We start from the raw sequence: 26,192 nt of genomic DNA, 5'->3' as shown, positions 1-26,192 counted from the left end.
AGTTATCAATATGGTTTACAGAGTCAACATGAATCTGTAAATTTATTGCTGTAAAAAAAATGATTCTAGTTATAAATGTAAAACTTATTATCTTGAGCATTATAACAGATTCTTTATTTTTTCAAAGAAGTTGCGAATCCGTATATTATGGTAATAAATCTAGAGGCACTGAATTCATTTATATTTTCAAACTTTATTCAGTGAAGACACGTATAAAAAGGGGTGACATGTCAACTTCAATGCGAAATATCAATCTGTCTCACGTTTTAATGCTTGGCTATTTGAGGAATAACTTTTCCCCACCAAGTATTTATTTGGTTTCTGTATTTTGAACGTGTGTATTGAGCCAAGTTCACTTACACTACTAGCACGACCGGTTTAAAAACATCGGAACGTAATATTCACCTTAGCTTTCAAATTTAAATCATTAAGATGTATTGATTATCTGATTTTCTAAATCATCATGTATAACATTTGCTTTTTAAACTGTAATTATTTAAACGCTTATAAATTTAGACCTGGGCCCTGTTCGTTTCGTAAACTGGACGCGGCATCCAGACGCAGACGCGGACCGATGTTCGTTTGGCGTGAAATAGGAGGTTAAGTTGGACGCGGCATCCAGATTAATTTTGAAAACTCATCCGGATTTTTCGGGATTTCTGGATGAGATGTTTGAACGTTTCTAACTACAGCAAGCTCATCCAAAAGTGCTAAAAGTCGGTAATACCCTTATTTTATTTTAAAAATTACAAAAGTCTTGCCATTAATTTCTAACCTAGATCTTGCTCTATTGGTAAGTCTCTCCCTCTCTCTCTCTCTCACGCAGTCTCTCCTCTCTCTCTCTCTCACGCAGTCTCTCCCTCTCTCTCTCTCTCTCACGCAGTCTCTCTCTCTCTCTCTCTCTCTCTCTCTCTCTCTCTCTCTCTCTCTCTCTCTCTCTTTCACGCAGTCTCTCCCTCTCTCTCTCTCTCTCTCTCTCTCTCTCTCTCTCTCTCTCTCTCTCTCTCTCTCTCTCTCTCTCTCTCTCTCTCTCTCTCTCTCTCTCTCTCTCTCTCTCTCTTTCACGCAGTCTCTCCCTCTCTCTTTCACGCAGTCTCTCCCTCTCTCTTTCTCTCTCTCTCTCTCTCTCACGCAGTCTCGCCCTCTCTCTCTCTATTGGTAACCTTTTGGAAATCTCATTTGTTTTGTTTTTCTTAGCAGAAAGAATGGAGCTTTGATGGTCTCTCTCAAGCAGTCTCTGTTCTAAAGCATCTCAGCTCCCTTCTCGTAAGCTTCATCTTCTTTGATGTTTGCAGGATACTAGAGAGTCTGTTCTAAAGCTTGAAATGTTATGTGAGATTTTTAATGCTATGGGAGATCTCTAATGTCTCTTGTGTGTTGGTTTGTTGAGAAATGTATTCATTTCTAATGGCAAAATCATTTCTAATGAATTCTCACTGCTCTGTTCTCTTTTATGTTGCAGTCTTGTGCCGGTGAGTTCTGGGAAACAACAAGTTTCAAGCTTCATAGTTTCAAGCTTCATCTCCGAAACAACAAGTCTCGGAAACCCATCTCTTCCTTTGAGGTCTCGGCTCCCTTTGCTTTGAGGTTCTCACTGCTCTGTTCTCTTTGTTTATAACAGCCTTTATTTAACCAACAAGTTTTATTGTGTTGAGCTCTGTTCTCTTTTCTCTTGCTGTGTCTTTGTGTTGTTTACTGTTTGAAAAGTACTTACTTTCTTTGTTCTGAAGTAATGCTGCCTCTTGTCTTGTTGAATTCGTTGCATGTTATTAGATACATTGAAGATTTTTAGTAGCTTATAGTTGTGTATTCCCATAGCGAAAATCACATATTCACCACAAAAGGTTATAGAGTAACTTACAACAAGAGACGAAGCATATCTCCTCTGGAACAAATCCATAACCCGAGACTTTGGTCCTTCATTAAATAAGATCATACATTCTTTTTCAAGTCCCCATTTTCCCTACATACAATTTAAACCAAATTATTATAATTATTTACAACAATTTTTTTCCTATAAACATTAATTTTTTCACAAGATTTAAACATACCAGCAATCTAGGGGACTCTGGAATGAAGAATAAAGTCACAACTTGCAAAACGCATGGAATCAGACCTGAGAAAGAAACTAATAAATATAAATCATTGTTCTCCCATCACTAAAGTTGCTAGAAAACAAAAGGTTTTTAAAGCAATTAAGCTTACCGATTAAAGCCAAATTACGCCAATGAACAAAATTTCCAAGACTTTATGTTTACTATTGTTCAGACTTGAGTTTTTATGTCAAGAGTTTATGTTTCAGGTTTGAGTGTTTCAGTTTTTGAATGTTTTGAGTCAAGACTTTGAGTTTTTATTTTGTTATTTTAAGACTTTGAATTTTGAGTTTAATGTTTATTATTGTTATTTTATAATGTTATAAACCATAAAAAATTGAATTTGATATTTATTTTTATTTATGTCTATTTTATTTGCAGTTAAACATAATTTTTTACAAGTTAAAACATGAAAATTGAATTTTAAATATAGTTTTATACATGTTTAGACCAAAAGAGAAGACAAGGAGTTTTTGGTCATTTGACATAAAACTCATCCAGATACAAAATACAGAAATGTAAAACGAACATAACTACAACCAAATACAATTTCCAGACACATGATCCAAAATTTCCAGAAACACGAACGAACAACATCTGATTGCTGCATCCAATTACTGCGTGCGGATGCCGCTTCTGGAATTCTCATCCAGTTTACGAAACGAACAGGGCCCTGATCGTTTCATCACCAGGTTTTAACGGCCATAAGTATTTAAAGACAAATCTTAAGAAAATATTTTCACAATCTGAGAACCATAAATTTATATAGATTAAATTTTTAAAAGCAAATATTTTATTAGATTACTACTAACAAAGTAACAAAACACAATATAAGTTTATTTCTAGGCAAGTATCCAAACACTTGTTAAAAAAAATCTTCTAACTAAACCCAACACATGCGACCGGTATGGTATGTATGACTTCCCTAACAAGTCACTTATTTCCTTTTTTTCTCCGTCCTCCTAAAACGGACAACAAGCAAACTACAAAAAGGAAATTTAAAAAAAACGTCAATCGCTACAAAACTAAATAACCGTTCGATCAATTATCAACGGGTCCCACTAAAATCGACGATCAAGATCGTCTCCTTACAATGCACCTCAAAAATATTCCCCTGCATCTAATTCGTCTATAAAAAGCAAAACAAACCTACGAGATGAGCTCTCTCCATCTCCATCGTCTCTCTCTCTCTCCCCTAATTTGTCTCTTGCCGGTTAAGCTAAACCGGCAAAATCTCCCCCCGGTTAAGATCAAATTAGGTTTCGATGTCCGACGCGTATTGTACGGACTGCAAGAAGGAGACGGAGCTGGTGGTGGACCACTCCGCCGGAGACACCCTCTGCTCGGAGTGCGGGCTGGTTCTGGAGTCGCACTCCATCGACGAGACCTCGGAGTGGCGCACCTTCGCGAACGAGTCCTCCAACGCCGATCCGAACCGTGTCGGCGGGCCGACGAACCCTCTCCTCGCGGATAGCGCGCTGACCACCGTCATCGCGAAGACGAACGGCTCCTCGGGGGATTTTTTGTCGAATTCGCTGGGGAGGTGGCAGAATCGGAACGGGAACCCTGAGCGTGGGTTGATGCAGGCGTTTAAAACGATTGCTACCATGTCTGATAGGTAAGGTAGCTCAGGGTTTTGAATTGGTTTGGATCGGATCGGATCATTGATTTTGAGAGGTTACATAACAAAAAGGAGGTTCCTTTTTTTAATGCGGAGTTTTTTTTTTTTTTTTGGGTGATTCATGTTGTTGGTGTGGAGAGTTTTTTTTTTTTTTGGTTTGAGAGATGACATTGTGAATTAAAAGAAGAAAAAGGAGGTTCCTTTTTTTAATGGGCATTGGGAGTTTTGTTCTTGCCTTGTTGGGTGATGAATGTTGTTGTTGTTGTGGAGTGTGGAGTGTTTGTTTATGTAGCCAGATTCATGTCTTGCTGTGTGTTCATTTGTGGTTACGTGTGGGATCACATTGTCAATTAAAACAAAAAGGATGTTCCTTTTTGATGTACATTGAAAAGTTTGTCCTTGGTGATGCACGTTGTTGTTGTTGTTGGTGTGGGTGTGGGTGTGGGTGTGGAGTGTTTGTTTATGTTGCCTGCTTCATTGTGATTACGTGTGAGAGGTACTTACTTGTTGGTTGTTGTTTTTTGTTTTTGCCGCAGGTTGGGGCTTGTTGGAACTATCAAGGTAGCCTTTTTCATCTGTCTCTGTTAATCTGGTTTGGTGAATGTGTTAACTAGAAAGCTAATTTTGTTGCTGTTGATGATGTGTAGGATCGGGCTAATGAGATATTCAAGAGGCTGGAGGATCAAAAGTCAACCAGGGGAAGAAACCAGGATGCGCTTTTGGCAGCTTGCTTGTACATTTCGTGTAGACAAGAGGACAAGCCGCGAACTATTAAGGGTACAGTTTGATAGTTTTTCTCATTTTGAGAGAGTCTCTGATATTAAAAGCTTTGATATCATAAAGTCAATCAAATCTCTGAAACTTGTGGATAGAAATCTGCTCTGTTGCCAATGGAGCGACAAAGAAGGAAATGGGAAGAGCAAAAGACTTCATAGTTAAGACATTGGGGCTGGAGACTGGCCACTCTGTTGAAATGGGCGCTATACACGCTGGTGATTTCATGGTGAGTTTGCACTTTCTTACAAGTACCTTAAACTTGATTTGGTACTTGACATTGCGGTCTTGTTGCTGGATATTACAGAAAAGGTTCTGCTCTAACCTTGGAATGTCTCATCAAGCGGTTAGAGCTGCTGAGGAAGCTGTGAAGAAGTCTGAGGAATTTGATATAAGGTACTTACCTCACAGTTTCGGTAACCTATAGATAGACAGAGCAGAACCTTTACAGATGTTTAATCTGATATCTTGCAGGAGGAGTCCTATATCAATAGCAGCAGTAGTTATCTACATCATAACCCAGCTTTCTGATGACAAGAAGCCTCTCAAAGGTTTGCTTTATTTGGTTTGGTCACATATATTTAAACTATATCATAATCTCAGACTGAATAATATTTTGTTGGTTGGTGCAGATATAGCGATAGCGACAGGAGTAGCAGAAGGGACAATAAGGAACTCATACAAGGACTTGTATCCGCATCTTCAAAAGATAGCGCCAAGTTGGTATGCTAAGGAAGAGGATCTTAAGAACCTCTCAAGTCCTTGAAATGATTTCTTTTATTCTTCTTCTTTGCAATAGAAACTCTTTATATCTTATTATATATATGTCTACCGACGAGGATACAAAGCAGTTGTTCTCTCGAGTAGAGAGGCTTTTGGTTTTTTTTTTTTACAATTCTTTTTTTTTTGAAGTCCTTTTGTTAAAGAAATATTAAAATTTCATAGTAAGAAAAGAGGTCTTTCTATTCTTCTCTCTTATTCCTCACGCTTCACAATAAATTTGAGCCTTCATACTTCAAAAAATGGAAAAGAGCCCTTGGTGTATCCATATGTTTTGCTTCTCAGCGTTAAATGACTTCCTGCTATAATGCACTTATCAAGAAGCAGGAGACAGAGGGTTTGAGATTGATGCTGTTCGTATAGCTCGTTCTCTAGTGGATCATTCTGTTTTGTCTGAAGGGTTTGGGAATGATGGATGCTAATGCTGAGGCATTTAGTATGATTAGGCAATATGGGTCTATGTTTCTGCATCATGGAGATCTCCAAGTGACAGTAGATTATATATGCACAAGCTGCTGTTACTGTAGGTGGAGGACTAATAGCTTGGTCTTGAAGAAGTGGCATGGATCAACAGAGGCAGAGAAACTTGAGTGGGTGGTATGTACTTTTGGCTTGGGGGAAGAGGTTCTGGTGAAGGTCAGCTTTGGTTGTCCATATGATGAGAAAAGCAAAAGATCAAAGCCTGCAGCTGTGACTGTACAAAGCATAGAATGGAGTCATAACCAATCTAACTGGTATAGCTAACATTAGACCTTACAGAACAGGCCTTCTCTTTGTTTCTTGGATTCAGTGGTACAACCATTAGCTTGTATTAATCAGACGGAGTTAATATAAGAATAGTATAGAGTAGAATGTTGTAGTAAATTTTTTGAGCAAATAAAAAGCCTCATTGATCATAAAGAGAAGGATACAGTACAAGGATTATACAACGAATAACAATCCATTTTAAGACATGATGTTTTCACGCAGCAGAATCTGCAGTCAGCACAAGTAATTTATGGTGTTTCTCTCTTAGTAATCATATCCATACAAGCTTGGATTATATTGGAGCCATGACATAAGAATCAGGGTTGATCTAGAAGGGAAGGCCTGTAGAATGCATGACTCTGTGCAATCTCAATCCGGTCTCTAGGATCATTCAGTGTTTCATCCCTTAACGCTTGCAGAATCGCTTGTGTTGATTGTTCTCTACAAAAACCAGAACACAGCATTGAACAAACATAATTCAAAACAAAGTTCATTAGAGAATCTAATAAGCAAGTACCTAGAGAGACTCATGCAAACTATTCTGATTATACCTTGTGATGAGTATCTTGTAGAGTGTCTTCAAAATAGGACATGACTCAACCGGAGCCACAGGTTTCTTCTCCTCAGGATGCATTATGCTCAGGCTTGACTGACTAAGCAATTGATAAAACGCTCCCACTGCAGAAACACCCTATTCAAACATTCACATAAGCATTGATAAGACACCAGAAGTTATGTTCTCACTTAGGACTGAGAGAGAGAGAGTACCTGAATCATTCCCTTGCCGCTTATACTATCACCCATATCTCTATTTATTTCCCCTTTAGCCAGCATCTGACCGTACCAAGCGTTACGCCCTTTCAACAAGGTCACATAAGTATCAGCTAGCAAAGGCCCTGCAAGTTTCTCAGGCTCTTCTGCTAGTAAATGAGTTATGAATATCATCTCAGATGTACAGTGAGCAAAGTACACCGATTTGCTTGTAGCACTCTCGTTAGTAAGCGCTGCCACCATTCCTGAAAAAACAACAAGAAGGATCAAGCCTGAAGGTTGTATCCTTGTGTTACAGGCAGAAACTTACCAGCTCCAATGGCGTACACGTTCTTGAGACCTCCCATTACTTCATGTGTAACAAGATCACTATTGTCCCAAACAATGAAATGAGGTTGTCTTAAGAACTTTGCTAGTGGTTTCCTCCATTTCTCAGCTCCACAGATTCTTGCATTAGCATATTCCTTGTTGTATATCTCAGCAGCAATGTTTGGTCCACCAAGATACAGTACATTTTCAATTGGCACACCAGCTAAAATTCACAAACACCAAAGACATGTCAATCAGACAAATCTCCAAAATAGCAATTTTAAAAAATTTATCCAAAATTTAACAAAAATACACCAAATTACTCTAATTCTTAAATCCTAATCCCACACATACTCCTTAATACTAAAGCATAAATACTAATCAATAAACCCAAACTCAAATATAAAAATATATATTTTATTTTAATTAATGCTATTTAGGAATTTTTTTTTTCCATATGAAACAGAGGAAGTAAATACTAATCAATAAACCAAACCCAAAAATTTTTAAATTTTAATTAATGCTATTTTAAGAATTTTTCTCTCTTGTGTGCTATAGTTTTGTCACAAAAAACATGATGTAGTGTTATTTAAGAGTACTTCTAATGTCAATAGACTCAATACAACAAAGGGTAATGATCAAGAAGAAGAAGCTTACTTGCTTGATGGATCATCTTTGTTGGAGTAATGATATGTGGAACTGGTTCAAGAGCAGTTTCAATACCCTTTGACAAAGAGATAATAACAGGAACAGTGATTCTTTCTTTCCAATACATACTAATCTCTTCAAACACTTGTCGTGTCTCCGTTGAAGGCAACCCATTAACAACAATATCAGCATCCCACACAGCTTCTTGAAGATTAGTCACAACCTTGAGAGGACAAAGAGGCGTGTCGACCATGTTAAGACAAAACCCGTCTTTCAATATCTCATCCGCGTAGAGCGTCCTGTCACCAAGCCTTGCCTCTACGTATTTGAGATAAGCGCAGCGTCTTATCAACCTCCTCAAGATATCTTCACGAGAGTTGATCACTTCGAAGAGATGTTCAGCTGTTGCTCTACTAACAGCTTTACCAGGTCGTCTCCATATCCTGATCTGGAACTTGTCTCTGAATCCTCCGTAGCTTTCTTGGAGAAGCGCTGCAAAGACACTTCCCCAAGCACCAGCTCCGATGCTCACAATCTTTAACGGATCTTTGTCTGATTTTCCAAGAAGACGACGGAACTCATCAAGTTTCTCCTCCAAGTTAAGACCATTATGTTGAAGCTGAACAGACCCGTTTGATAGCAAGGCCTTGGCTTCAATGCTTCCAACCATTTTCTTTATTTCCACAGCAAGAAACTTAAACACAAAACCAAAGGCGATAAACAATGACTATAAATAACCCACTAGAGATTTTATATATTGGTTAGTATCATCAAGACCAGAGAGAAATCATTTGAGCATTACCAATCAGCTTCGTGTTCCAAAAGAATAAGATTTTATTGGTTTGCTAACTCAGATTTTTTCACCATATAACAAAAGAGGAAATAAAAAAAAACAGACAAGAATGTAATAGATACCGAAAAACCTATAAATAGTAATCTTACAAGCTACAGAGAAGAAAAATCAAGAAATAAAGAAGTATTGTTTTAGTAGTAGAAGACAAAACTTTGTTAGCTCCGTCTTTGAGTTGTTCATCTACCCAACAAGAAAGAAGAAGAATAAGGAAGTTCGTAAACAAACAACTCAAGTCAAAGAACAAACCTCTCGTGTAGGCAACCATAAACAAATCCAAATCAACTCATGTCATGTGAGAATTGCCAATTCAAGAAATAGAAAACGCATGAGAAGTTCTTTTTGGTATTTATATTTATCTACTCACAAAAATCATAAAACTTGCATGAAAATAAGTTTAGTAAAATTAATACAGCAAAGCAAGGTTTTGTCAAAGGGAGAAGAATGAACATATGCATTGATGGGTACAGTTGAGGACAGGGAGAGACTGAGTATTATTTAAGGGAAGGTGCCTAACTTCGGACACAAGTCATTAATGAGCACTACTCTTCTTCGGTTCTTCCTTCTCTTCTTTGGTGAACTTTTTAGTTATACTTTATTATACCAACAATTATTAAAACATACACCGAATCACAACCAGATTCAAGTTAATAAATGGGTCCGCCGCAATGAAGAAGAAAAAAACCATGCATTATCTTTGTGATATGTGTCACATATGCACAAATGATTTTTGATCACCTAGCTAAATAACACACATGAACACATTCATAATCAAATGTATTTCCAACAACATATTTATTTTTTTCGTTATAAAGAAAGACAAAAAAAAATTAAAAGCTGGGCAGCACATCTTTCTCTAAATACAAATTAAGGTCAGCTACACTGACATACAACGCATGTGTATGCATGTGTTTGTGTGTACATGTTACAATCCTTCTCTCTTTTATGAAACCAAAAACTCTGGACAATGCGGAGGCTCTTGACTAAACATCTGGACTTTATTATTAAGTTGGGCCTTCGAAGACTTTCTCTTAATGGGCCTAAAGTTACATATACGTTAATGGATTAAAATGGAAACATTTTAGTGGGATATGTTCCACAGTTGAAAGCGACAGACCAAACGTGTCTTCTTCCATCTTCATCTACTTGGCTACATCTGTCTTTTTGGTCTATATTCATTTTGCCGTGTGCGAGAGAAAGAGTCAGGTGAGTGAGAAAATGGAGAGTGGTCTAAGCGAGATCGGAAGCACGAAGATGTTCGATGGATACAACAAAAGATACAAACACAACAGTGAGACACTTGGCTGTTCCATGACTTTCTCCATCTACTTCCCTCCTTCCTCCTCTTCCCATAGATCCCCTGTATGCAATCTTCGTTCCATCTTCTTTTTAGTTATATAAAGTTTTGATTTTTATCATTTTTTTCACTATTCTCGTTTGTCCTTTGTTTTTTCTTACATGTCTCTAAGCTTAAAGAGTTTACCTTTGCGTGTTTTGTTTGGTTGGAAGGTGCTTTACTGGCTTTCTGGGCTCACCTGTACAGACGAGAACTTCATCATCAAGTCCGGAGCTCAACGTGCTGCTTCTGCTCACGGCATTGCTCTTGTTGTTCCAGATACTTCTCCAAGTGAGCTACACAGTCTTTTTACATTTGTTTGTAAAACAGTCTTTGAGCTTTTGTATCTTTTTAACATTCTGTGACGGTTTTTGATATTGTAGGAGGACTGAACATCGAAGGTGAAGCAGACAGTTACGACTTCGGTGTAGGTATGTAATATAGTAGTATTTAGTTACTTGTTGTAATGAAGGGTGATTCATTTGTTCTTTCTTTCCTGTTTGGTTTGGAGTAGGAGCTGGATTCTACCTCAATGCTACTCAGGAGAAGTGGAAGAACTGGCGTATGTATGACTATGTTGTCAAAGAGTTGCCTAAACTCCTGAGTGAGAACTTTCCTCAGCTTGACACAGCAAGAGCTTCTATCTCTGGACATTCCATGGGTGGACATGGTGCTCTCACTATTTACCTCAAGAACCTCGACAAGTATAAGGTATTAATTCCAATTTACAATGCTTGGAATGTGAAGATGATATATTTCAACTTAAATCACTTTATATGTGTTGGCACTTTCAGTCTGTCTCTGCGTTTGCACCAATCGCCAATCCCATAAATTGCCCATGGGGACAGAAAGCATTCACCAACTATCTAGGTGACAACAAGGCTGCTTGGGAGGTAATAAAAAAAAAAAATCTCTATGCATATACCCACACCACACTATACTGATTTTCTTGATGAAACTCAGGAATACGATGCGACTTGTCTTATCTCAAAGTTCAACAATCTCTCTGCCACAATTCTAATTGATCAGGTAATAAAAATCCTCTTACATCATGGTCTTCTTCTTCTTTCAGCTTATTAAAACTGAGGTGAGTGGGTCTATCCAAATGCAGGGAGAAAACGACCAGTTCTACCCTGATCAGTTACTGCCCAACAAGTTTGAAGAGGCGTGCAAGAAAGTGAATGCGCCGCTCTTAGTGCGTCTGCAGCCAGGATACGACCACTCCTACTACTTTATTGCCACTTTCATCGAAGATCACATCAGTCACCATGTTCAAGCCCTTGAGTTGTAGCTCAGCTAGGCATCATCCAGCTTTGCCTTTGTCCAAATATTAGTAGCAAGTGAACTTGTAACGTTTTGTGTTCAATAACTGCTCTGTGTGGTGTGTTTGTCTACAATAATAAAATAAATTAAATCTCCAATTTATTGTATTCCGAGCGGTTTCAGAGTTCAGACACATTAATCTTTTGGATGTGTTACACCAAATCAAGTTTTTTCATTTCTTTAATAGTTTTGAATGTTTTACATGAGGTACAATCCGTAAAAAGCAAACAAACATTTGTTCAGTTACATCACTTTCCCTTTTCAAAATTGGGAACAAACAATTCTCTGTAACCCAGTGGATCACTATATAGCTTGTGACACCCAAAGAGTTTAGAATTCTACCACCAAGGAGACGAGCTTCTGTATGTCCTCTCGCTGTGCCTCCAATATCGCCTGACTGGACTTGTCTGATATGGAGAGGTGGTGCTTGCTTCTGCAGCCTTTCTGCTTCTGTAGCTTTCTCTAGATGCCTTTGCTTTCCTAATTTCTTCCTCAAGTTCATAGTCCGACCTCTGTTGAAACACAAAACGTGAAAGTCTTAGGATATTTATATTCCTAGTAAGTTGTTGCCTTGCTGAGAGAAAGCAAACCTTGGTTGGGTCAGAAAGAACTGAATATGCCTCTCCAATCATTTTGAAGAGCCTATCTGCACCCTTGTGAACCTCTTCTAATATCTCCTTCAACCACGGTCCTTCGCTTTCGCTTCTGACAAGAATCTGTGCAGCCTGAGTATACATCAAAGAGGATAAATCAGAACGTGCAAATACTGCTTTACAACATTGATCATCAAGCAGCAGATATTACCTTGTCTGGGTGATGCCTAAGAGCTGCTTTCCTGTATGCCTTTTTGATATCAGCAGCAGTGTCAGAGGCCTTCACTCCCCTGCAGCAAATTAGCAAAACGAGAAAAAGAGATTGCATGAATGTCATTAGCATACAATTATACTGGAACTACATGAGTAAATGCTAAAAGTGAACATACATGATGAGGAAGAAATCAAGAGCAATGCCCTCTTTAGATTTTTCTTCCATCACAGACAACCGTTGACGAGCCTGCTTTAACTCTTTCCTGATGATTGAACGATCAGCAGATGTCTCTGACGTTTTCGTCTTCTCACCATTTTGCTTTACGAGAATGCTGATAAGCCTCTTGAGATCACTAGCTGCTTGATCATAATCTCTAATCATCTCATGTAGTGTGGCTCTCCTAGAAACTGCCTAGAAACAGAAAAAAAAAACAAACAGGAATGAGCTTTATAAGGATTCTGTTCTATCTCAGAGAAAGGTTCATGTGTCCACATACCTTTGTGTAGTTTTCATCAAGAGCCATGGCAAGACTACAATCAGCAATTGCATCTGCAATCTGGACTAAGGCTTGATTAGCAGCCGCACGATTGCAAAAGCAAATCGCTGCAAAAGGGCGTGAGTCAACGTTTCTTGATAATGCAGCAGTATACTGCTCTACTGCTTCTGTATACTTCCCTGCCCGTACAGCTTCATTACCAGCGTTCTATAATTACAGGAAACAAAAAAAGATCAATTTAGTTCAGCAGAGAAGCATGGTCAAGGACTGTATCAGAACTTTTGTGTTAAAGACAATGTAGAATCACTTAGTGCCATTATAGAGCAAGCATACCTTGTAACGTAAAAGTTCAGATATGGTGGCGACTAAAGAAGCTGGTGAGTCACGACACTCTTCCTGATTCCTAGCGAGCAAAACAAAGATTTTCAGCAAGAATCACAAACACAGTTAAAACACGTTCATTATAGCACAACATAGACAAAGTGATTATTACTCATTGCGGCTAGATCCCACTTGCTGCAGCTTTTCCAATGTATCAAGAGACATCTCAAGGTTTCCCAAGTAGAAGTGCGACTTGGAAACCATGTTCCATCTCCAAACCATTAGTGAGTGATGCTTAGACCCTATGCCATTAGGCCCTGCTGAGACAAAATTCCTCTCAGCTGTCTGAAGGGTATTCTCACAAAGCTCGATCACCTCTTTATAACGCCGGATCTGTAAAAAGTGACATGGAAGCTCATGCTCAGTGACAGCAATTTATTTTTATTTTTTGAGAGGTGAAAAGTAAAGACTACGTACCATTAACATGGCCTCCGCCTTCATCTGAAGAAGCTTCTCTGAGCATGAACTAATTGACAAGGCATTAGTTATTGGAACCAATGCGTCAGATGCGCCATCAGGTGTTCTCTTCTCCAAAAATATGGATGCCCTGTTCGTATAGTCAGCTACCCTCTGCCGGTAAGTTAAAATAAATAAAAAGTATTCAATAAGAAACCAACATCCTAAGAATTTTATCATAAATGAACTGATATAGTACAAAATTATATTGATTGGAGCATGGTAGATAAGTGATCTAACTGAAGAGAGAATGCATACTTGGGCCTGTTGTAAACCTTCAGCTGATTCTATAGTAGTTCGTCGATCCAAGCAGACACTTGAAGAAGATTCCATGCATTTATTAAAGTATTGCACTGCTGATCCAAGTTCCCCCAGCACAAGATAGCAACTAAAGCAAGCACAAAAGAAAAATTTGAGTACATCAAAGGATACTAAGTTCATTTATTCAAAGGATATGATTCATACGAATAAAAACAAAACAACTAATCTGAAAAAGTATGCCACAAACTTACTTTGCAGCTCTCATATATGCTTTAATGTAGGTTGGATCAAGCGAAGCAGCCATGTCACAGTCACTTATAGCCTCCCTCAATCTCCCAAGAGAAATCCTTGCTGCTGCGCGGTTACCATAGCAAAGCGCAAGAGGCTTCACAGAGCACTCTGATCCATCACTTGGGGAAGATGAATTAATACCATGCGTGTAGCATTCCTCGGCTTTACGCATATCACCATTTTTGTAGGCTTGATTTCCCCTGAAACAAAACATTGCTTCTCTCAAATCTCGGAAACATAAGTATTCAAAAGGCAACAATGTTGAAGCTCTAGAGTTAGAATATAATACCTTAGTCGCCAAACCTCACATTCACCAGGCATCACAGATGTAGAAGCTGGCTCCTGCTTATCTTGATTGTTTCGCATGGTAGTGTTAAGATTTTTCTTAGGAAAAAGGTTATTAACTTTCCTCCTATATTTCTTCACAGCATGAAGCTTTTTAGTTGATGTTTCTCCCTGAGAGGTGGACGCTGAGAAAGAAAACTGCGGCATCCGAATACTTCCAGGATCCTCTGCCGAGAAGACAGGTGGATCCCTGGCATTGGTAGAGCAATGTGAAGGATGAAGAGGAGTTTCTGTAGGAAACTGATTGCTTGATTTCTCGCCTTCATAAGGAGAAAAATCCATGGGTGAGGAGTATCCAGGGGAACTGAGCTTTTCTTGAGACTCATTACCCTTAGAAGCCTGATCCTTGCATAGATTCGGCTCATGCTGTTTCTTTTTTCCCTTGACTTTGTTTGATCTCTGGTCCTTGGATGAGCGTTTACTTCTCACATGTACTGGAGTCCTGCCCATTTCCGGAAACAGACTGCTCTTAAGCGAAGAAGGATCACACAATGGTACTTTGAAACCATCACAGGATGTTTCTGTACCAAAGGTAGTGCTTGTGAAGTTGTTTACGTTGCTAGCACCCGGATGAAAAGCTGGTATTTGATCATCAGCTGCATTTTCACTTTGGCCAAAACCATTGGAACTAAAAGAACATGCCGCACCTTTACATTCAGCATCGCCTTTTCCAGAGCTGCCAAAGATAAATGCAGGAGGCGCGTTACTATATTCCCTTGCTTCCTCACTGATGTTAAGCTTGTTCATCTCAGCAAACAGGTTCACTTCAGAATCATCATCTCTAGCTTCACCATCACCATTTTGCGCAATGTCAGGCTCTCTACAAGTATCAGGACAAGCTTCTCTTCCAGTTTTACCACTATCCGCATCTGAACGTCTGCTTTCACTACACGGTGTGGACTCCGAACCAAAGACAAAGTCACCTACAGGTGTGCTAAATTCCTCCTCATCAGACACTGGAGTTACTGCAGCATTACCTGGAGTTGTAGTAGCTTTTGCACCAGAACTGTTCCCATAAGCCCCAAAAACAAAAGACTTATCTTTATCATCCCCAGGTGACTCGCCATTCATATGGAGACTACCTACAAAACCCACAAAAGAGAAACTATCAAAATTGGATCTTTAAGGCAATCAAACACTGCAGAAACTCACCTTTACTTGGCGGCGGCGCAAATGGATTGAAACCAGGAGGAGTCTCGCCGGAAAAAGAGGCACCTTTCACCTTTCTACCGTTCTTCCTCACTTTGACAAGCCTCGGCTTTTGCCGGCTCTTCGTCTTCTGCCCTGAACCAGCTTCAAATCCGAAGTGGAAGGAAGAGGAAGGGTCCATGGTTCGTTGATCACTCTCCGGGAAAAATGCAGAGTCGGAAGAAGGGTTGAAGAAAGGAGAGACCTTTTCAACAGGAGGAGACCCAATCTCTACTGCCGCCGCCGGAGACATCCCCCAAATAAAAAAAAGTTTGATGCTTTCGAAAGGAATCAATCTGGAAAACGAATCTCCTTGAGGTTGAAGTAGTTGTGCTTTAGGGTTTTGTGTGGGAGGGGTTGCTTATTACGAAACTTGCTTCCTCGCCATTAACCAGGAGCGTCTTTGCTTCGCCTGAGGACCGGACCGCCCTGTAAAAAAATAAAAATAAATAAAGACAGTATAAAATAATATTATTATACACACGTGTGTATTGTATGTGTTACTTCACACGTGAGTGTTTTTTTGTTTGGTTAGACTAAAGACATGGAATCCAGACATTTCAGGACATCATAGACAAGACAACATGTTGTAATGTAGCAAAAACAATAAAACATAATCTTTTACTTGTTGGGAAACTAGAAACAGATGCTTGCTGCCTGAATTGTTATTAACCTTTTGTAAAGACATTTTTGTAAGCTTTTATGGATCCTATACAGTGTCCCAGTTTATTTCATTTGTTGAAGAATTAAAAAAAAAATCAATTTCACTCTCTGCTGCTTATTTTTTGATGATACCTTTGAATGTATGTATGTTTTTCCCTCTTGGCTTATTGAAGTTGAATAGGATACAGTTGTGTTGCCTTTTGGAAGATTCTGTGACCAGGTGCTAGAATCGCTAGAGGGTCATATTCATGTTTAATCTTTGCAAATGTTTCCCATTTGTTCCCAAAGTGTGATCTCCACTCTCTTTGAGTCTCGTAGTGAGGCAAATACTGCTTCACGTTCATCTTTGCTTCTTCACAGAAGTTAAGCACTCTTTGGTTTTGTCTCAAAAGGTGCTCTAAATCATTTTGCAATGCAGAGGGGAGAAAGGCAACGAGGTAGAATATATCTTCACTAGGAGTGATCAAAGATGTACGTTTGTTCCATCTGATACACACACACAAAAAGTGTTAGTAGTTTTTTTTTTCTTCAGAATCACTCTTTGGCCATTTTGCTCACTTACTTGGATTGATTAACTGGATAAATAAGGATAGGTCCATTATTATTGCTTGTGAGAATGTTGTTGAAAACTTCAGTAGCAAATTCAAATATGCTGCTCTTGGGAACCAGCAGATTCAGCCAGGGATGTGGAACCTCCCATAAACCCTTAGCTCTCAGTTTTATCTCCCCAAGATGCACACGGTCCAGAAACTCTATGTATGGCACAACAGATGAGAACAAAGTAGATGGTATATAGCTCAACTCTGAAAGTAACTTCTCAGTTTCCTGCATTGCAACCACTCTTGCCATGTTAGAATTTGATCTAAGAGAGTATAGTAATTGCTTTCACATCTCACCTGGTTCATGGAGTTAGCTTCTTCCTTATTGAAATATTTCACCACTTCTAGACAGTACAGAGTTTTACCATCAGACTTGAACTGGCTTGCCTCTGTGGAGTCATTGGGAGTGAATGATGACCTCCAGTTATTGAGAAGCTCTGTTCTATTGATTGTCACAGATCCTTCCACGAAGTCAAAACCTTTCTTTTTCGAAATCAGGTGTTCTTGGTCCCTTGAAAATGTAGAGAAGTCTGAATAGAGTACCCTGATCCATTTAACCTATTAAAAAAAAATCATTTCATTGTGTCAGGAAACTAGTGCTTATAATCATATTGTGTATATGTTTCTGACTAGAACTTTACCATATGTGGTGCTGGTCCAAGAGAGATCCGTGCCCGTGTGATTATGCCAAACTGTCCAAGCCCTCCAAGAACACTGTGGAAAAGCTCAGGATTCAGCTTCTTAGAACAGGTCACAGCTTCTCCTTTGCCTGATTCAATATGTGAAATATATTATCTAATCTTTCTTTGGTGACTACACACTCTTATTTATTTTAATGTCAAAACATATTTTAAGTGTTCAGAGATGCATATACTTTGCAGGTGCATATATATAGTATGAATGAAGTTACCTGTGACAATCTCTAGCTGGTAGACATTGTTGATTTGTGGTCCATGCTTGAACGCTTGACCACCGATACCAGCGTTAGACAGAGTACCTCCAACAGTCAGATGAAGGTAGTCTGTCCATGACTTTGGCGAAAGACCGTGTTTTAGAGTCTCCTTTAGAATGTTGATCCATAGTTCACCACCTGAGACATCAACATACGGTTGTGTCCCTTTGTATATCTTGATATCAGGACTTGGAAGTGACTCCATGTTGATGACAACACCTTGATGAGCTAGCGCTTGTCCTTGAAGCGAGTGACCATGGCCTCTGGCTGCTACTGTAAGATTTGAGGTGGATCCCAGGTGTAAGATATGTCTCACCACTGTTGAGATATCAGAAACTGACTTGGGATGGAGAATTGCCAAAGGTGGGAACTGGTATCTGTTTCCAAAGTCCTTGGACGCATTGTGGACATCATCAAAGGTTATGTAGCCCTCTAAATCGAGTGAATCTAATGAGGAACGAGTATCTGAATGATTGGAACAAAGATTGGTTCTGCCTGGTATACAGCTAAGAACCAAGATCATGAAGATTCTGAGGAAAGTCTTGTTGTTTTGTCTATGGAACCGTAAGGATGAGGTCAATCTCATTTTTTACTTTCTTGAGAGATATTGAAAAGACTGAGAGGAAGGAAGTAGAGGTAAACTTAGCAGAGAAGGGAACTTATAGGAAAGGTTTTGGGCGGTACAGTCATATAACTTGTGTTCTGGTTACTTGCCATTACTTTGTTTTGTCTCTTGTTGTTACTTAAGATCTACTTACTGTTAGAGCATGTATAGTACAGTAGGGCCCTTACTTGTGTCTCATGGTACTTGAGCTCAGTTTGAGGAAAGAGAGTCTTGACCATTGTTGCATCAGTTTATCTTGTCAGTTTCTTGCAGCATTTGAGTTTGACTATTAAGCTTGGAACTACGTCACACCCTCTTAGGACCACCCATCATCATTGGCTATTATCCTTTGCAGGATGGATGGAAAGCTGTCTGAAACACATGATGTGGCCAAGAATTAATTTTCCAGATTCTTTGGAGAAAATAATAATTTGTTGCCATATAAATGTTACAATCACAGCGTGACCGATACTATTCACGTGTATCTTTTGTTGCCACAGGTTCCAGAATGACATATTATAAAGTGGGCATATAAAAGATTCTAATAAAGTTTATCAAAAAAAAGAAAAGATTCTTATTCTGTTCTATTGGTGGTACATGACATACCAAGTAAGTCCTTGTCATGATTTTCCTTCACGAGTAGGTGATATGTGCTATTTGCGCAGAATTATCTACATAAGGACAGTTCAAAGAGACATAAACTGAAAAAAATCAATACAACTGTGGTACTTACAAGAAAGATAATGTGCATATATAATGTTGACTTTGTGTTGTGTCTTGTAATCGTATATGTCAAGAGCCAAAACGATTCAAACGGCGGTGAATCAAGGACATGAACCATCCCTTTCTCTCCGGTCTTTGTCAAAGGCCTTCGTATTTAGGCGCTTCACTGGGGCATTCGGTTTTTACGGGTTTAGGGTTTTGGAAAAGTGTCACTGACTGAACCAAACTATGTTTCAGTTCGGAACTCAAGTTACTCAGTTTAATTTTGTCTCTTATTAACGATTTTTGAATTGAAAAAATTGGTTTGTATATCAGTTTCTATTGTTAAATTGGTGCAAAAAATGTTGGAAAGACTTGATGAAACTCAGTCTATTTTAGTTTATCTAAGAGCGAGCTTGAGCAAGAAGAATCCTTGTCGCTTGAGCACTGCACCAATTTACTCTGCCCATTCTCAAACACACAAAAAGAATCAATATCATCACTAGCAAAAATTGTGGCAAATATAAGTACATATGCTATAGTACATACATAATATTAGTTAATTATTTTTAATAAACTAAAACTTAATTACAATTTTTAAACAATAGGAAAAGAACAAACGTTATTATAATATTTTATATAAATTACTACAAATTATTATACTTATAATTAAAAACTTTAACTAATTTGCTATAAAATTTAAGGTAAAAAGTATTTATTAAAACATTAATAAATTAATTTACCTTAATAAAGCTTCCAATTGCTTAGAAAAGTAATGTTGTATTTTGTTTTTTTTTGTGTGGTGTTATAGATTGATAAGTGTAGGTTTTTATATACTACTTTATTTATATAAATTTAATAATATTTTTTAAATATAAGAAAAAGGGATTTTGGCTTTTATGTAGGAAAGAGTAAGAAGAATTAAAAACTCGTTTCCTTAATAAATAGGAAATCTACTTTACCAAAATCATAATTGGGTAGATTATATTTTAGAAAATCAAAAACCAAAAAACTAGGTAAAAAAATATTTTGCCAATAAACGAAGCCCATCCACTGATAAAATATAAAGCCCATTAAGGCCCAATTGAATCAAAATTCGTGTTTAACCCGGATCCATCGGGTTTGTAAAGTTCGGCTTCTTCGCTTCTCTTCCGTTTTGCTACTCTCTCCGGCGAGAAGAAGGTAAGACAGAAAGCTTCTTCCGATTCCAAAAGTCTCTCTCTTTTCGCTTCGCTTTGTTTCTCAGTAAGTCAGAGTTCTAATCGTTCGTTTGTTGATTAGGTTATCGTTTTCTTCCTCAGGAAACACAAATCTCAGATCAGCTGCGAAAGCCTCTTTCGTGTTTAGGTCTCGAAGATAGTAACGTAATTCGAAAATTTTGAGGTAAAAATCTATCCTTTATAGATATAAGTTGGTGACAGTGAAGCTTGATGCCTATGCCTGTTAACTGTTCGTTTAAATTCCCAAGAGAATATTTAGTGGTCGTATTGTACATTGCACTTCCTTGTTGGCTTTGGGTTTCCTTTTTTCATTTTTTTCATGTTTATCGTAATTTAGTTATAATTCCTTTTCTTACAAGGAATAGGGTTTTTATTAGTTAGCTATATAAACAAACGATCCCTTGACTTGTGAGGAGGGTACGTTTTATATCTTGATTATTAATCTAAGGAGCTTTGGTGATCTCAATCCCTAACGCTGATAAATTCTTCACCTTTACTATAACTGCAGGCGTCTCTGCCATTCCACCAATGGTTCGACACCCTCCACTTGCACGCCCACGTGCTTTCAGGCCACCACAAAACGGTGGAGCCAAAGCAGATGATGAGCGTTACGTGATATCTGAAGAGAGCAGGCAAGTCAGGGAAAGACAAGAAAGGGCAATGCAGGAGTTGCTGAGAAAGCGCCGCGCTGCTGCTATGGCAGTGCCGACGAACGACAAATCCGTTAGAGGCCGGCTTAGACGGCTTGGGGATGCCATTACTCTATTTGGAGAACGGGAGATGGAGAGGAGAGCTAGGCTGGCTCAGCTTATGGCTAGGCTCGATATCGGCGGGGAGTTGGATAGACTGCTTAGAGCTTACGAAGAGGAAGTGGAAGATGAAGAAGAAGAAGAAGTTCAGTACCTTTTTTTCACTGAGGGGCCAAAGGAGCTTAGAGAGGCTAGAATAGACATTGCTAAATATTCTATCAAGAGAGCTGCTTTGAGGGTTCAGCGTGCGAAGAGGAGGAGGGATGATCCTGATGAGGATGTGGATGCAGAGACGGAGTGGGCTTTGAAGCAGGCTAAAGGCATGGTCCTTGATTGCAGTAGCTTTGGAGATGATCGTCCTCTTACTGGCTGCTCCTTCTCAAGAGATGGAACAATACTTGCCACGTGGTAATATCTCATTCTCACTCTCAAGCATATACTTTTATATAGTTTCACATTTGTTTAGTAAATTTTTGTTTGTTTTTCTTTGGCTAGTTCTCTAAGTGGAGTTACTAACTTATGGGAGATGCCTCAAGTTACAAACAAGATCGCTGTCTTGAAAGATCACAAAGAGCGTGTAACTGATGTAGTCTTCTCCCCTGTGGACGATTGCCTAGCAACCGCTTCTGCTGACCGAACCGCAAAGCTGTGGAAAACCGATGGAACGCTCCTACAAACGTTTGAAGGTCATTTGGACCGTCTTGCACGCGTTGCCTTCCACCCATCGGGGAAGTACCTCGGGACGACGAGCTTTGACAAAACATGGAGGCTGTGGGATGTAAACACAGGAGCAGAGCTGCTTTTGCAAGAAGGTCACAGTCGCAGCGTCTACGGAATTGCGTTTCAGCAGGAGGGGGCATTAGCAGCTTCCTCTGGGCTTGATTCGCTTGCACGGGTTTGGGATCTCCGCACTGGTAGGAGTATTCTGGCCTTCCAAGGACACATCAAACCGGTAAGAACCAAGTTTTGTTCCTTTTGATCATTTATTATTTATTGAACATTTTGTTAATCTCCTCTGTTATTTATGCCTTTACAGGTTCTCTCGGTGAACTTCTCTCCGAATGGGTATCACTTAGCATCTGGTGGTGAGGATAGTCAATGCCGTATATGGGATTTAAGAATGAGAAAGTCATTGTACATTATACCAGCTCATGCTAACCTCGTGTCTCAAGTGAAGTATGAACCACAAGAAGGCTACTTCCTGGCCACTGCATCATACGATATGAAAGTCAATGTAAATACTCTTCTCTAGTCCCTTGCCTAAAGTCTTTTTTTAGTAACAATCTTTTGTTACATTTGCTTATAGTTTGATTCTTTTTGTTTATACCAGATATGGTCAGGCAGAGATTTCTCGCTTGTTAAAAGCTTAGCAGGACACGAGTCAAAAGTCGCCTCTCTAGATATCACTGCAGATAGCTCGTGTATCGCAACTGTGTCACATGACCGTACCATCAAGCTCTGGACAAACAATAGCAACGAAGAAGAAGGCGGAGAAACAATGGACATAGATCTCTAGCTTCTTTATTCATCATATTTCGCATGAAGGATTTAGAGATTAACTTTTTTACATAGAATCTTTAAAAGGGTATTGATTTGTAATCTTGTTGAGGATTATCCAAACTCAGGATTATGATACATTGTCTGAGGATTTAGTGCTTGACACCATGTTAACAAAAGAAAGTTACATTGCTATATCAGATTGTACAAGGAACATAAGTTATGCTCTGTATGTGTGATTTGTCTCAAGAACAGAGAGAGAGACAGGATCTTCTAAAGACTCTTCAGGTTGCAAATTTATTTGTACCAACCAGCTAGAAAGTGTCGAAGTAAGAAACAGAAGGCACACGCCAGAGCCTGTAGTACAAACAAAGCAGAGTATCACAAAAACCAATAGCGATTATATTCATTCTATAAAAATGGTCATGAACATGTATCTTGAGAGCTACCTGGAAGACAAGAAGATGGATGCAAAGAGATTTTTCTGACTTAGGACCAAACAACCTCAAGTAAACGTTAACAAGTGTCCCGTCCTTTGTTCCGGTCAGTAATCCGGTTGCAGGATCAAACCTGTATGTTCCAAAAGACTTGAGTGATGTGCCTGTTCTTTAATCAATCCACAAAGATAGTTTACCTTGGGAGACGATGGCGTGGACATTTCACAATGCCAGCAAGCTGAAGAGGTTATATATAGTATGTTAGATGGTTAAACACATGAGTTCACAAGATTATAAAGTATGCTGGAGAAGAGTGTACTTAGATATGAACCTGAGGAAGCGACAACAGAAAGTTCAGAACTTGAGGAAGAAAGAATATAAGGAGGGTTTCACTGCATTCAGAAGAGTAAAGATGGCATGGTAATTAGTTGCAGGATCATACACTAACTAGATACATGGTGCAAATGATGAATCTGAGCATCAATAATAAGAATCTAAAAGAAAAAATATTTACTATGATGTGTTTATAAGAAGACCATAGAGTTTATAGCTTCCATGTAATACCTGAAGTGACCCAAAATGCCAACAACTGCCATAGTCATTCCGGCGAAGACTGTGTAAGTGTCTCCAACAAAAACTGAAGAAGGATACCTAACAACATAAGATGCCATGAACTGGTCAGAGAAAAAGCATTACTTCAACAAAAAGAAAAAATAAGTTTAAAATAGTTTCTTTACCAATTGAAAGCAAGCAATGCTAAGGATGTCGCCATAAGCGGTTGAGTAAGGTATATAGAAAAGGCATGAGCTTGGTGATACTCAGGATCAGTAGATGATCCGATTTGCATAACGTTGTGTATCAGGATCTACAAGTAAACAGGGACGCATCACATCTCAACCCAAAAAGGAAACAGAAAGAGAGAAATTCAGAGATAAAAGACTCACCGCAGCGGCAGTAACAACAGTTTGACCAATCTCAAGGCCATTCAAACCAGCGTGAATGTTAATAGAGTTTGTACAAAAGACGGCAAGTAACCCCATATATAACTTATATATCCGTCCTGCCACATTGAAACATCTATTGACCCCATCATAATCATTACACCTTAACATGGTAACATGCAACAAGAATCAGTACCTAGATCAAGCACTTCCAAGCCAACATAAGCAACTAAAGGTTTCGGTATAACAATAGTTGTATGTCCAGCATAAGCCATCAATAGTGGAAGTGTAGCAAAAGATGGCAACACAAGTTTCCTGTTGTTTTAGAATTAACAAAGAGTCATGTGAATATCATCAAAACAAAATACAGGAAAGAAAAAAAAAATGAACTTACACTCTCCAAGGCACATCAAGAACATCATCTACAAACCCAAGCAAAATCATGAAGCAGATAGATGCAAGTGCTGCATTATACTCCACAAGCCACTGCACATAATCACCAACCACATTCAAGAACATAGATAAAGACCATGATTTATACAACTTAACTTGGTTATAACTTTTCTAAATCGATTCAAATCAATTTAAATTAGTCTAAATGTAAAATTAAACAACAATGTTATACAAATCCACAAATTTGTCAAATTTCTTTTGTTATGTATATTGAATTTGATGATTCATCCGAATAATTTTATAATTAAACATAGAAACTAAAATATCTTATATAAACTAATAGACCCAGATAATCCGTCTAATCGTTAGTACTCTAAGTGCCTTGCACTTGCACAGTGGATAAGGCAAATCAGCACAAATTTGTCAAATTTCTTTTATCCGAATAATTTTATAATTAAACATAAAAACTAAAATATCTTATATAAACTAATAGACCCCGAGTAATCCCTCTAGTTGTTAGTCCTCTAAGCGCTTAGTTACCGCCTAGCTAGCTATTTCTTGCACACTGGATAAAGCAAATCAGGACAAGGTCAAGCACACTTACATTAGAATCTTCAGTGAAATTGAAGTACTGAAATATAATCGCCACGATCAAGAACACAACACCAACAACAATACCCAACGACTCAGGCCTGTAATAAAAAAAAAAAACAATTGAGTACATATAGAAAGGAAGAAACTTTCGATCAAAGACTCACACTTTAACCTCTCCCTGAGGCGTGCCTCTCTTGTTGATATCGAAACCGAACATGTTACGCCTCAGAACGTATCTGGCGGCGACGGGGATCATCTTGAGCGTGACGAAGAAACCCACCAAGCTAAGCGCGGCGTTGATGAGGACGGAGCGTTTCAGCTCGGCGTCGACGGTGTAGTGGAAACAGAGGAGGTAGAGGTGGAGCGAGCAGAGGAGAGTTGAGATCACGAAGATTGATCTCAGTTTCGGAGGGGATAGATGGAAGACGTTGTTGTCGGGAGTGTAACGGGTTGTCTTCGGCTCCGATGTGTCGGGTTTAGTGGAGATTGAGGTTGGCGAAGGTCGCTTACGAGCTGCCATGGCGGATCTGTTCGGTTGAATTCGTTTCCCCCCGCGTCTGATGAAGAGCAAGTTCTGCCTTTAGGCGTCATGGAACCAATAGGGATCTGCCACTTGGGTGTAATACGACACCGTGTCATCCACGTATGATTATTTTAGAATTTAAAAGTCATACAAATACCAAACTCAGAGGTGATTTGATTATCTTGTAGTCAAAAAGATCAATAGAACTGTTTAATTATGGTTTAACCGTAAGGGAAACATCAATACAAGTTTTTTTTATGATATTACATTGTGATGAAGACAGTGAATTTTAGGCTTTGAGTTTAAAAATATAGAAAAACAGAATTGGTAAAAAATAATGAATTTAAGAGAAAAATTGCTTAGAAAAAAAAACAATTTTTTGCTTTGGATTAAGGATTTGATATAAATTAGAGAGTTACAGAGCCTAAGGCCCAGTGGCTAAGTAACCCAACACACTAATAAGAACCTGATTTGAAACACAACAATAGAAACAAAACCAGAAAAATTATAATCCAAAATGAACTTTGCTTTCAAATGATACTGATATTTACAAGGCTACCAAAATTAGGAAGATAATATAATTTTAGGAAATGATTTCAGAAAATAATAGTTTACAGTATTACTGATATACTCCTTCCGTTTCATTTTAGTTGTCATTTTAGGTTTATGCACACTGATTAAATAAATATTTAATTTTACATATTTCTAAAATAAAAACATCATTATCTATACATCTAACCATATTTCAACTAAAAAAAATAAAATAAAAATTATTATTGATAAATTTTGTATTCAAAACATAAAATGAGACTTAAAATAAAACAAAATTTGAACTTTAAAA

At 38.5% G+C, this 26,192-nt stretch overlaps 7 protein-coding genes and 2 long non-coding RNA genes across 14 annotated transcripts; 4 read left to right on the top strand and 5 right to left on the bottom strand.

The window, feature by feature from the left end:
• Window positions 1-1,076: 1,076 nt before the first annotated feature.
• Window positions 1,077-1,787, top strand: LOC117134299. Its single transcript, XR_004458543.1, has 2 exons — window positions 1,077-1,266; window positions 1,463-1,787. It is a non-coding gene; the product is annotated as an uncharacterized LOC117134299 (long non-coding RNA).
• On the bottom strand, window positions 1,608-2,811 carry LOC103866567. The gene is made up of 3 exons (XR_632550.3): window positions 2,206-2,811; window positions 2,052-2,116; window positions 1,608-1,963 (listed from the first exon to the last, which is right to left on the bottom strand). It is a non-coding gene; the product is annotated as an uncharacterized LOC103866567 (long non-coding RNA).
• A 433-nt stretch (window positions 2,812-3,244) lies between these two features.
• LOC103866568 (transcription initiation factor IIB-1) lies at window positions 3,245-5,458 on the top strand. The gene is made up of 7 exons (XM_018659379.2): window positions 3,245-3,711; window positions 4,251-4,275; window positions 4,362-4,491; window positions 4,587-4,717; window positions 4,796-4,884; window positions 4,963-5,039; window positions 5,121-5,458. Exons 1-7 carry the CDS (start codon window positions 3,359-3,361, stop codon window positions 5,252-5,254), a joined length of 939 nt encoding a protein of 312 aa, XP_018514895.1. The 5' UTR covers window positions 3,245-3,358; the 3' UTR covers window positions 5,255-5,458.
• On the bottom strand, window positions 5,269-9,055 carry LOC103866569 (glycerol-3-phosphate dehydrogenase [NAD(+)] GPDHC1, cytosolic). Of its 3 annotated transcripts, none has more exons than XM_033292533.1 (6): window positions 7,753-8,657; window positions 7,097-7,318; window positions 6,784-7,031; window positions 6,567-6,706; window positions 6,303-6,456; window positions 5,269-6,250 (listed from the first exon to the last, which is right to left on the bottom strand). In XM_033292533.1, exons 1-5 carry the CDS (start codon window positions 8,411-8,413, stop codon window positions 6,333-6,335), a joined length of 1,395 nt encoding a protein of 464 aa, XP_033148424.1. In that variant the 5' UTR covers window positions 8,414-8,657; the 3' UTR covers window positions 5,269-6,250; window positions 6,303-6,332. The 3 variants fall into 3 exon arrangements, with proteins under 3 accessions (XP_033148424.1, XP_009142757.1, XP_009142756.1); XM_009144509.3 differs by adding an exon at window positions 8,843-9,055 and having other exon boundaries at window positions 6,165-6,456; window positions 7,753-8,437; XM_009144508.3 differs by having other exon boundaries at window positions 6,165-6,456; window positions 7,753-8,437; window positions 8,546-8,835.
• Window positions 9,056-9,691: 636 nt separating this feature from the next.
• LOC103866563 (S-formylglutathione hydrolase) lies at window positions 9,692-11,436 on the top strand. Its single transcript, XM_009144502.3, has 7 exons — window positions 9,692-9,955; window positions 10,103-10,220; window positions 10,313-10,360; window positions 10,444-10,640; window positions 10,724-10,822; window positions 10,893-10,958; window positions 11,041-11,436. Exons 1-7 carry the CDS (start codon window positions 9,812-9,814, stop codon window positions 11,218-11,220), a joined length of 852 nt encoding a protein of 283 aa, XP_009142750.1. The 5' UTR covers window positions 9,692-9,811; the 3' UTR covers window positions 11,221-11,436.
• LOC103866565 lies at window positions 11,405-15,894 on the bottom strand. 3 transcript variants are annotated; one of them, XM_009144504.3, is made up of 12 exons: window positions 15,442-15,890; window positions 14,234-15,371; window positions 13,905-14,144; window positions 13,657-13,780; window positions 13,354-13,506; window positions 13,049-13,269; window positions 12,889-12,958; window positions 12,556-12,762; window positions 12,235-12,470; window positions 12,057-12,135; window positions 11,843-11,977; window positions 11,405-11,764 (listed from the first exon to the last, which is right to left on the bottom strand). In XM_009144504.3, the coding sequence occupies exons 1-12, from the start codon at window positions 15,728-15,730 to the stop codon at window positions 11,591-11,593; spliced, it is 3,066 nt and encodes a 1,021-aa protein (XP_009142752.1). In that variant the 5' UTR covers window positions 15,731-15,890; the 3' UTR covers window positions 11,405-11,590. The 3 variants fall into 3 exon arrangements, 2 of the variants coding, with proteins under 2 accessions (XP_009142752.1, XP_009142751.1); XM_009144503.3 differs by having other exon boundaries at window positions 13,651-13,780; window positions 15,442-15,889; XR_004458531.1 differs by having other exon boundaries at window positions 11,667-11,764; window positions 12,057-12,137; window positions 12,437-12,470; window positions 13,651-13,780; window positions 15,442-15,894.
• A 37-nt stretch (window positions 15,895-15,931) lies between these two features.
• On the bottom strand, window positions 15,932-18,749 carry LOC103866566 (cytokinin dehydrogenase 1). The gene is made up of 5 exons (XM_033292527.1): window positions 17,650-18,749; window positions 17,381-17,508; window positions 17,037-17,297; window positions 16,703-16,965; window positions 15,932-16,626 (listed from the first exon to the last, which is right to left on the bottom strand). The coding sequence occupies exons 1-5, from the start codon at window positions 18,275-18,277 to the stop codon at window positions 16,305-16,307; spliced, it is 1,602 nt and encodes a 533-aa protein (XP_033148418.1). The 5' UTR covers window positions 18,278-18,749; the 3' UTR covers window positions 15,932-16,304.
• A 1,374-nt stretch (window positions 18,750-20,123) lies between these two features.
• On the top strand, window positions 20,124-22,658 carry LOC103866560 (U4/U6 small nuclear ribonucleoprotein PRP4-like protein). Of its 2 annotated transcripts, none has more exons than XM_018659373.2 (6): window positions 20,124-20,179; window positions 20,279-20,380; window positions 20,726-21,374; window positions 21,462-21,912; window positions 22,003-22,200; window positions 22,297-22,658. In XM_018659373.2, the coding sequence occupies exons 3-6, from the start codon at window positions 20,746-20,748 to the stop codon at window positions 22,480-22,482; spliced, it is 1,464 nt and encodes a 487-aa protein (XP_018514889.1). In that variant the 5' UTR covers window positions 20,124-20,179; window positions 20,279-20,380; window positions 20,726-20,745; the 3' UTR covers window positions 22,483-22,658. The 2 variants fall into 2 exon arrangements, with proteins under 2 accessions (XP_018514889.1, XP_009142746.1); XM_009144498.3 differs by having other exon boundaries at window positions 20,129-20,179; window positions 21,462-21,918.
• On the bottom strand, window positions 22,634-25,399 carry LOC103866562 (UDP-N-acetylglucosamine--dolichyl-phosphate N-acetylglucosaminephosphotransferase). Its single transcript, XM_009144501.3, has 11 exons — window positions 24,993-25,399; window positions 24,839-24,926; window positions 24,236-24,327; window positions 24,038-24,156; window positions 23,845-23,960; window positions 23,638-23,765; window positions 23,465-23,551; window positions 23,232-23,292; window positions 23,098-23,138; window positions 22,913-23,033; window positions 22,634-22,820 (listed from the first exon to the last, which is right to left on the bottom strand). Exons 1-11 carry the CDS (start codon window positions 25,346-25,348, stop codon window positions 22,761-22,763), a joined length of 1,269 nt encoding a protein of 422 aa, XP_009142749.1. The 5' UTR covers window positions 25,349-25,399; the 3' UTR covers window positions 22,634-22,760.
• Window positions 25,400-26,192: the final 793 nt, after the last annotated feature.

The sequence above is a fragment of the Brassica rapa genome, chromosome A05 (assembly GCF_000309985.2).
Source record: "Brassica rapa cultivar Chiifu-401-42 chromosome A05, CAAS_Brap_v3.01, whole genome shotgun sequence".
NCBI classification, from domain to species: Eukaryota; Viridiplantae; Streptophyta; class Magnoliopsida; order Brassicales; family Brassicaceae; genus Brassica; species Brassica rapa.
The sequence above is the reverse complement of the archived record's forward strand: the minus strand, read 5'-3'. Positions and strand labels throughout refer to the sequence as shown.

Bases quoted from the DNA above. Each gene is read 5' to 3' on its own strand.
- LOC103866568 (XM_018659379.2), top strand. From the start codon at position 3,359: ATGTCCGACGCGTATTGTACGGACTGCAAGAAGGAGACGGAGCTGGTG. The intron at 4,492-4,586 runs GTACAGTTTGAT...ACTTGTGGATAG, and splicing joins CAAGCCGCGAACTATTAAGG to AAATCTGCTCTGTTGCCAAT. The intron at 5,040-5,120 runs GTTTGCTTTATT...TGGTTGGTGCAG, and splicing joins TGACAAGAAGCCTCTCAAAG to ATATAGCGATAGCGACAGGA.
- LOC103866569 (XM_009144509.3), bottom strand. From the start codon at position 8,413: ATGGTTGGAAGCATTGAAGCCAAGGCCTTGCTATCAAACGGGTCTGTT. The intron at 7,032-7,096 runs GTAAGTTTCTGC...TTGTTTTTTCAG, and splicing joins CGTGTACGCCATTGGAGCTG to GAATGGTGGCAGCGCTTACT. The intron at 6,457-6,566 runs GTATAATCAGAA...TGGTTTTTGTAG, and splicing joins TACAAGATACTCATCACAAG to AGAACAATCAACACAAGCGA.
- LOC103866563 (XM_009144502.3), top strand. From the start codon at position 9,812: ATGGAGAGTGGTCTAAGCGAGATCGGAAGCACGAAGATGTTCGATGGA. The intron at 10,221-10,312 runs GTGAGCTACACA...TTGATATTGTAG, and splicing joins TGTTCCAGATACTTCTCCAA to GAGGACTGAACATCGAAGGT. The intron at 10,641-10,723 runs GTATTAATTCCA...TGGCACTTTCAG, and splicing joins AGAACCTCGACAAGTATAAG to TCTGTCTCTGCGTTTGCACC.
- LOC103866565 (XM_009144503.3), bottom strand. From the start codon at position 15,730: ATGTCTCCGGCGGCGGCAGTAGAGATTGGGTCTCCTCCTGTTGAAAAG. The intron at 14,145-14,233 runs GTATTATATTCT...GTTTTGTTTCAG, and splicing joins TGTGAGGTTTGGCGACTAAG to GGGAAATCAAGCCTACAAAA. The intron at 13,270-13,353 runs GTACGTAGTCTT...CACTTTTTACAG, and splicing joins AGGCGGAGGCCATGTTAATG to ATCCGGCGTTATAAAGAGGT.
- LOC103866566 (XM_033292527.1), bottom strand. From the start codon at position 18,277: ATGAGATTGACCTCATCCTTACGGTTCCATAGACAAAACAACAAGACT. The intron at 17,298-17,380 runs GTAAAGTTCTAG...TTTTTTTAATAG, and splicing joins TTGGACCAGCACCACATATG to GTTAAATGGATCAGGGTACT. The intron at 16,627-16,702 runs GTAAGTGAGCAA...TGTGTGTATCAG, and splicing joins TATCCAGTTAATCAATCCAA to ATGGAACAAACGTACATCTT.
- LOC103866560 (XM_009144498.3), top strand. From the start codon at position 20,746: ATGGTTCGACACCCTCCACTTGCACGCCCACGTGCTTTCAGGCCACCA. The intron at 21,375-21,461 runs GTAATATCTCAT...TTCTTTGGCTAG, and splicing joins GGAACAATACTTGCCACGTG to TTCTCTAAGTGGAGTTACTA. The intron at 22,201-22,296 runs GTAAATACTCTT...TGTTTATACCAG, and splicing joins CATACGATATGAAAGTCAAT to ATATGGTCAGGCAGAGATTT.
- LOC103866562 (XM_009144501.3), bottom strand. From the start codon at position 25,348: ATGGCAGCTCGTAAGCGACCTTCGCCAACCTCAATCTCCACTAAACCC. The intron at 24,157-24,235 runs GTAAGTTCATTT...CTAAAACAACAG, and splicing joins CTTGATGTGCCTTGGAGAGT to GAAACTTGTGTTGCCATCTT. The intron at 23,139-23,231 runs GTTCATATCTAA...TAACCTCTTCAG, and splicing joins TTCTGTTGTCGCTTCCTCAG to CTTGCTGGCATTGTGAAATG.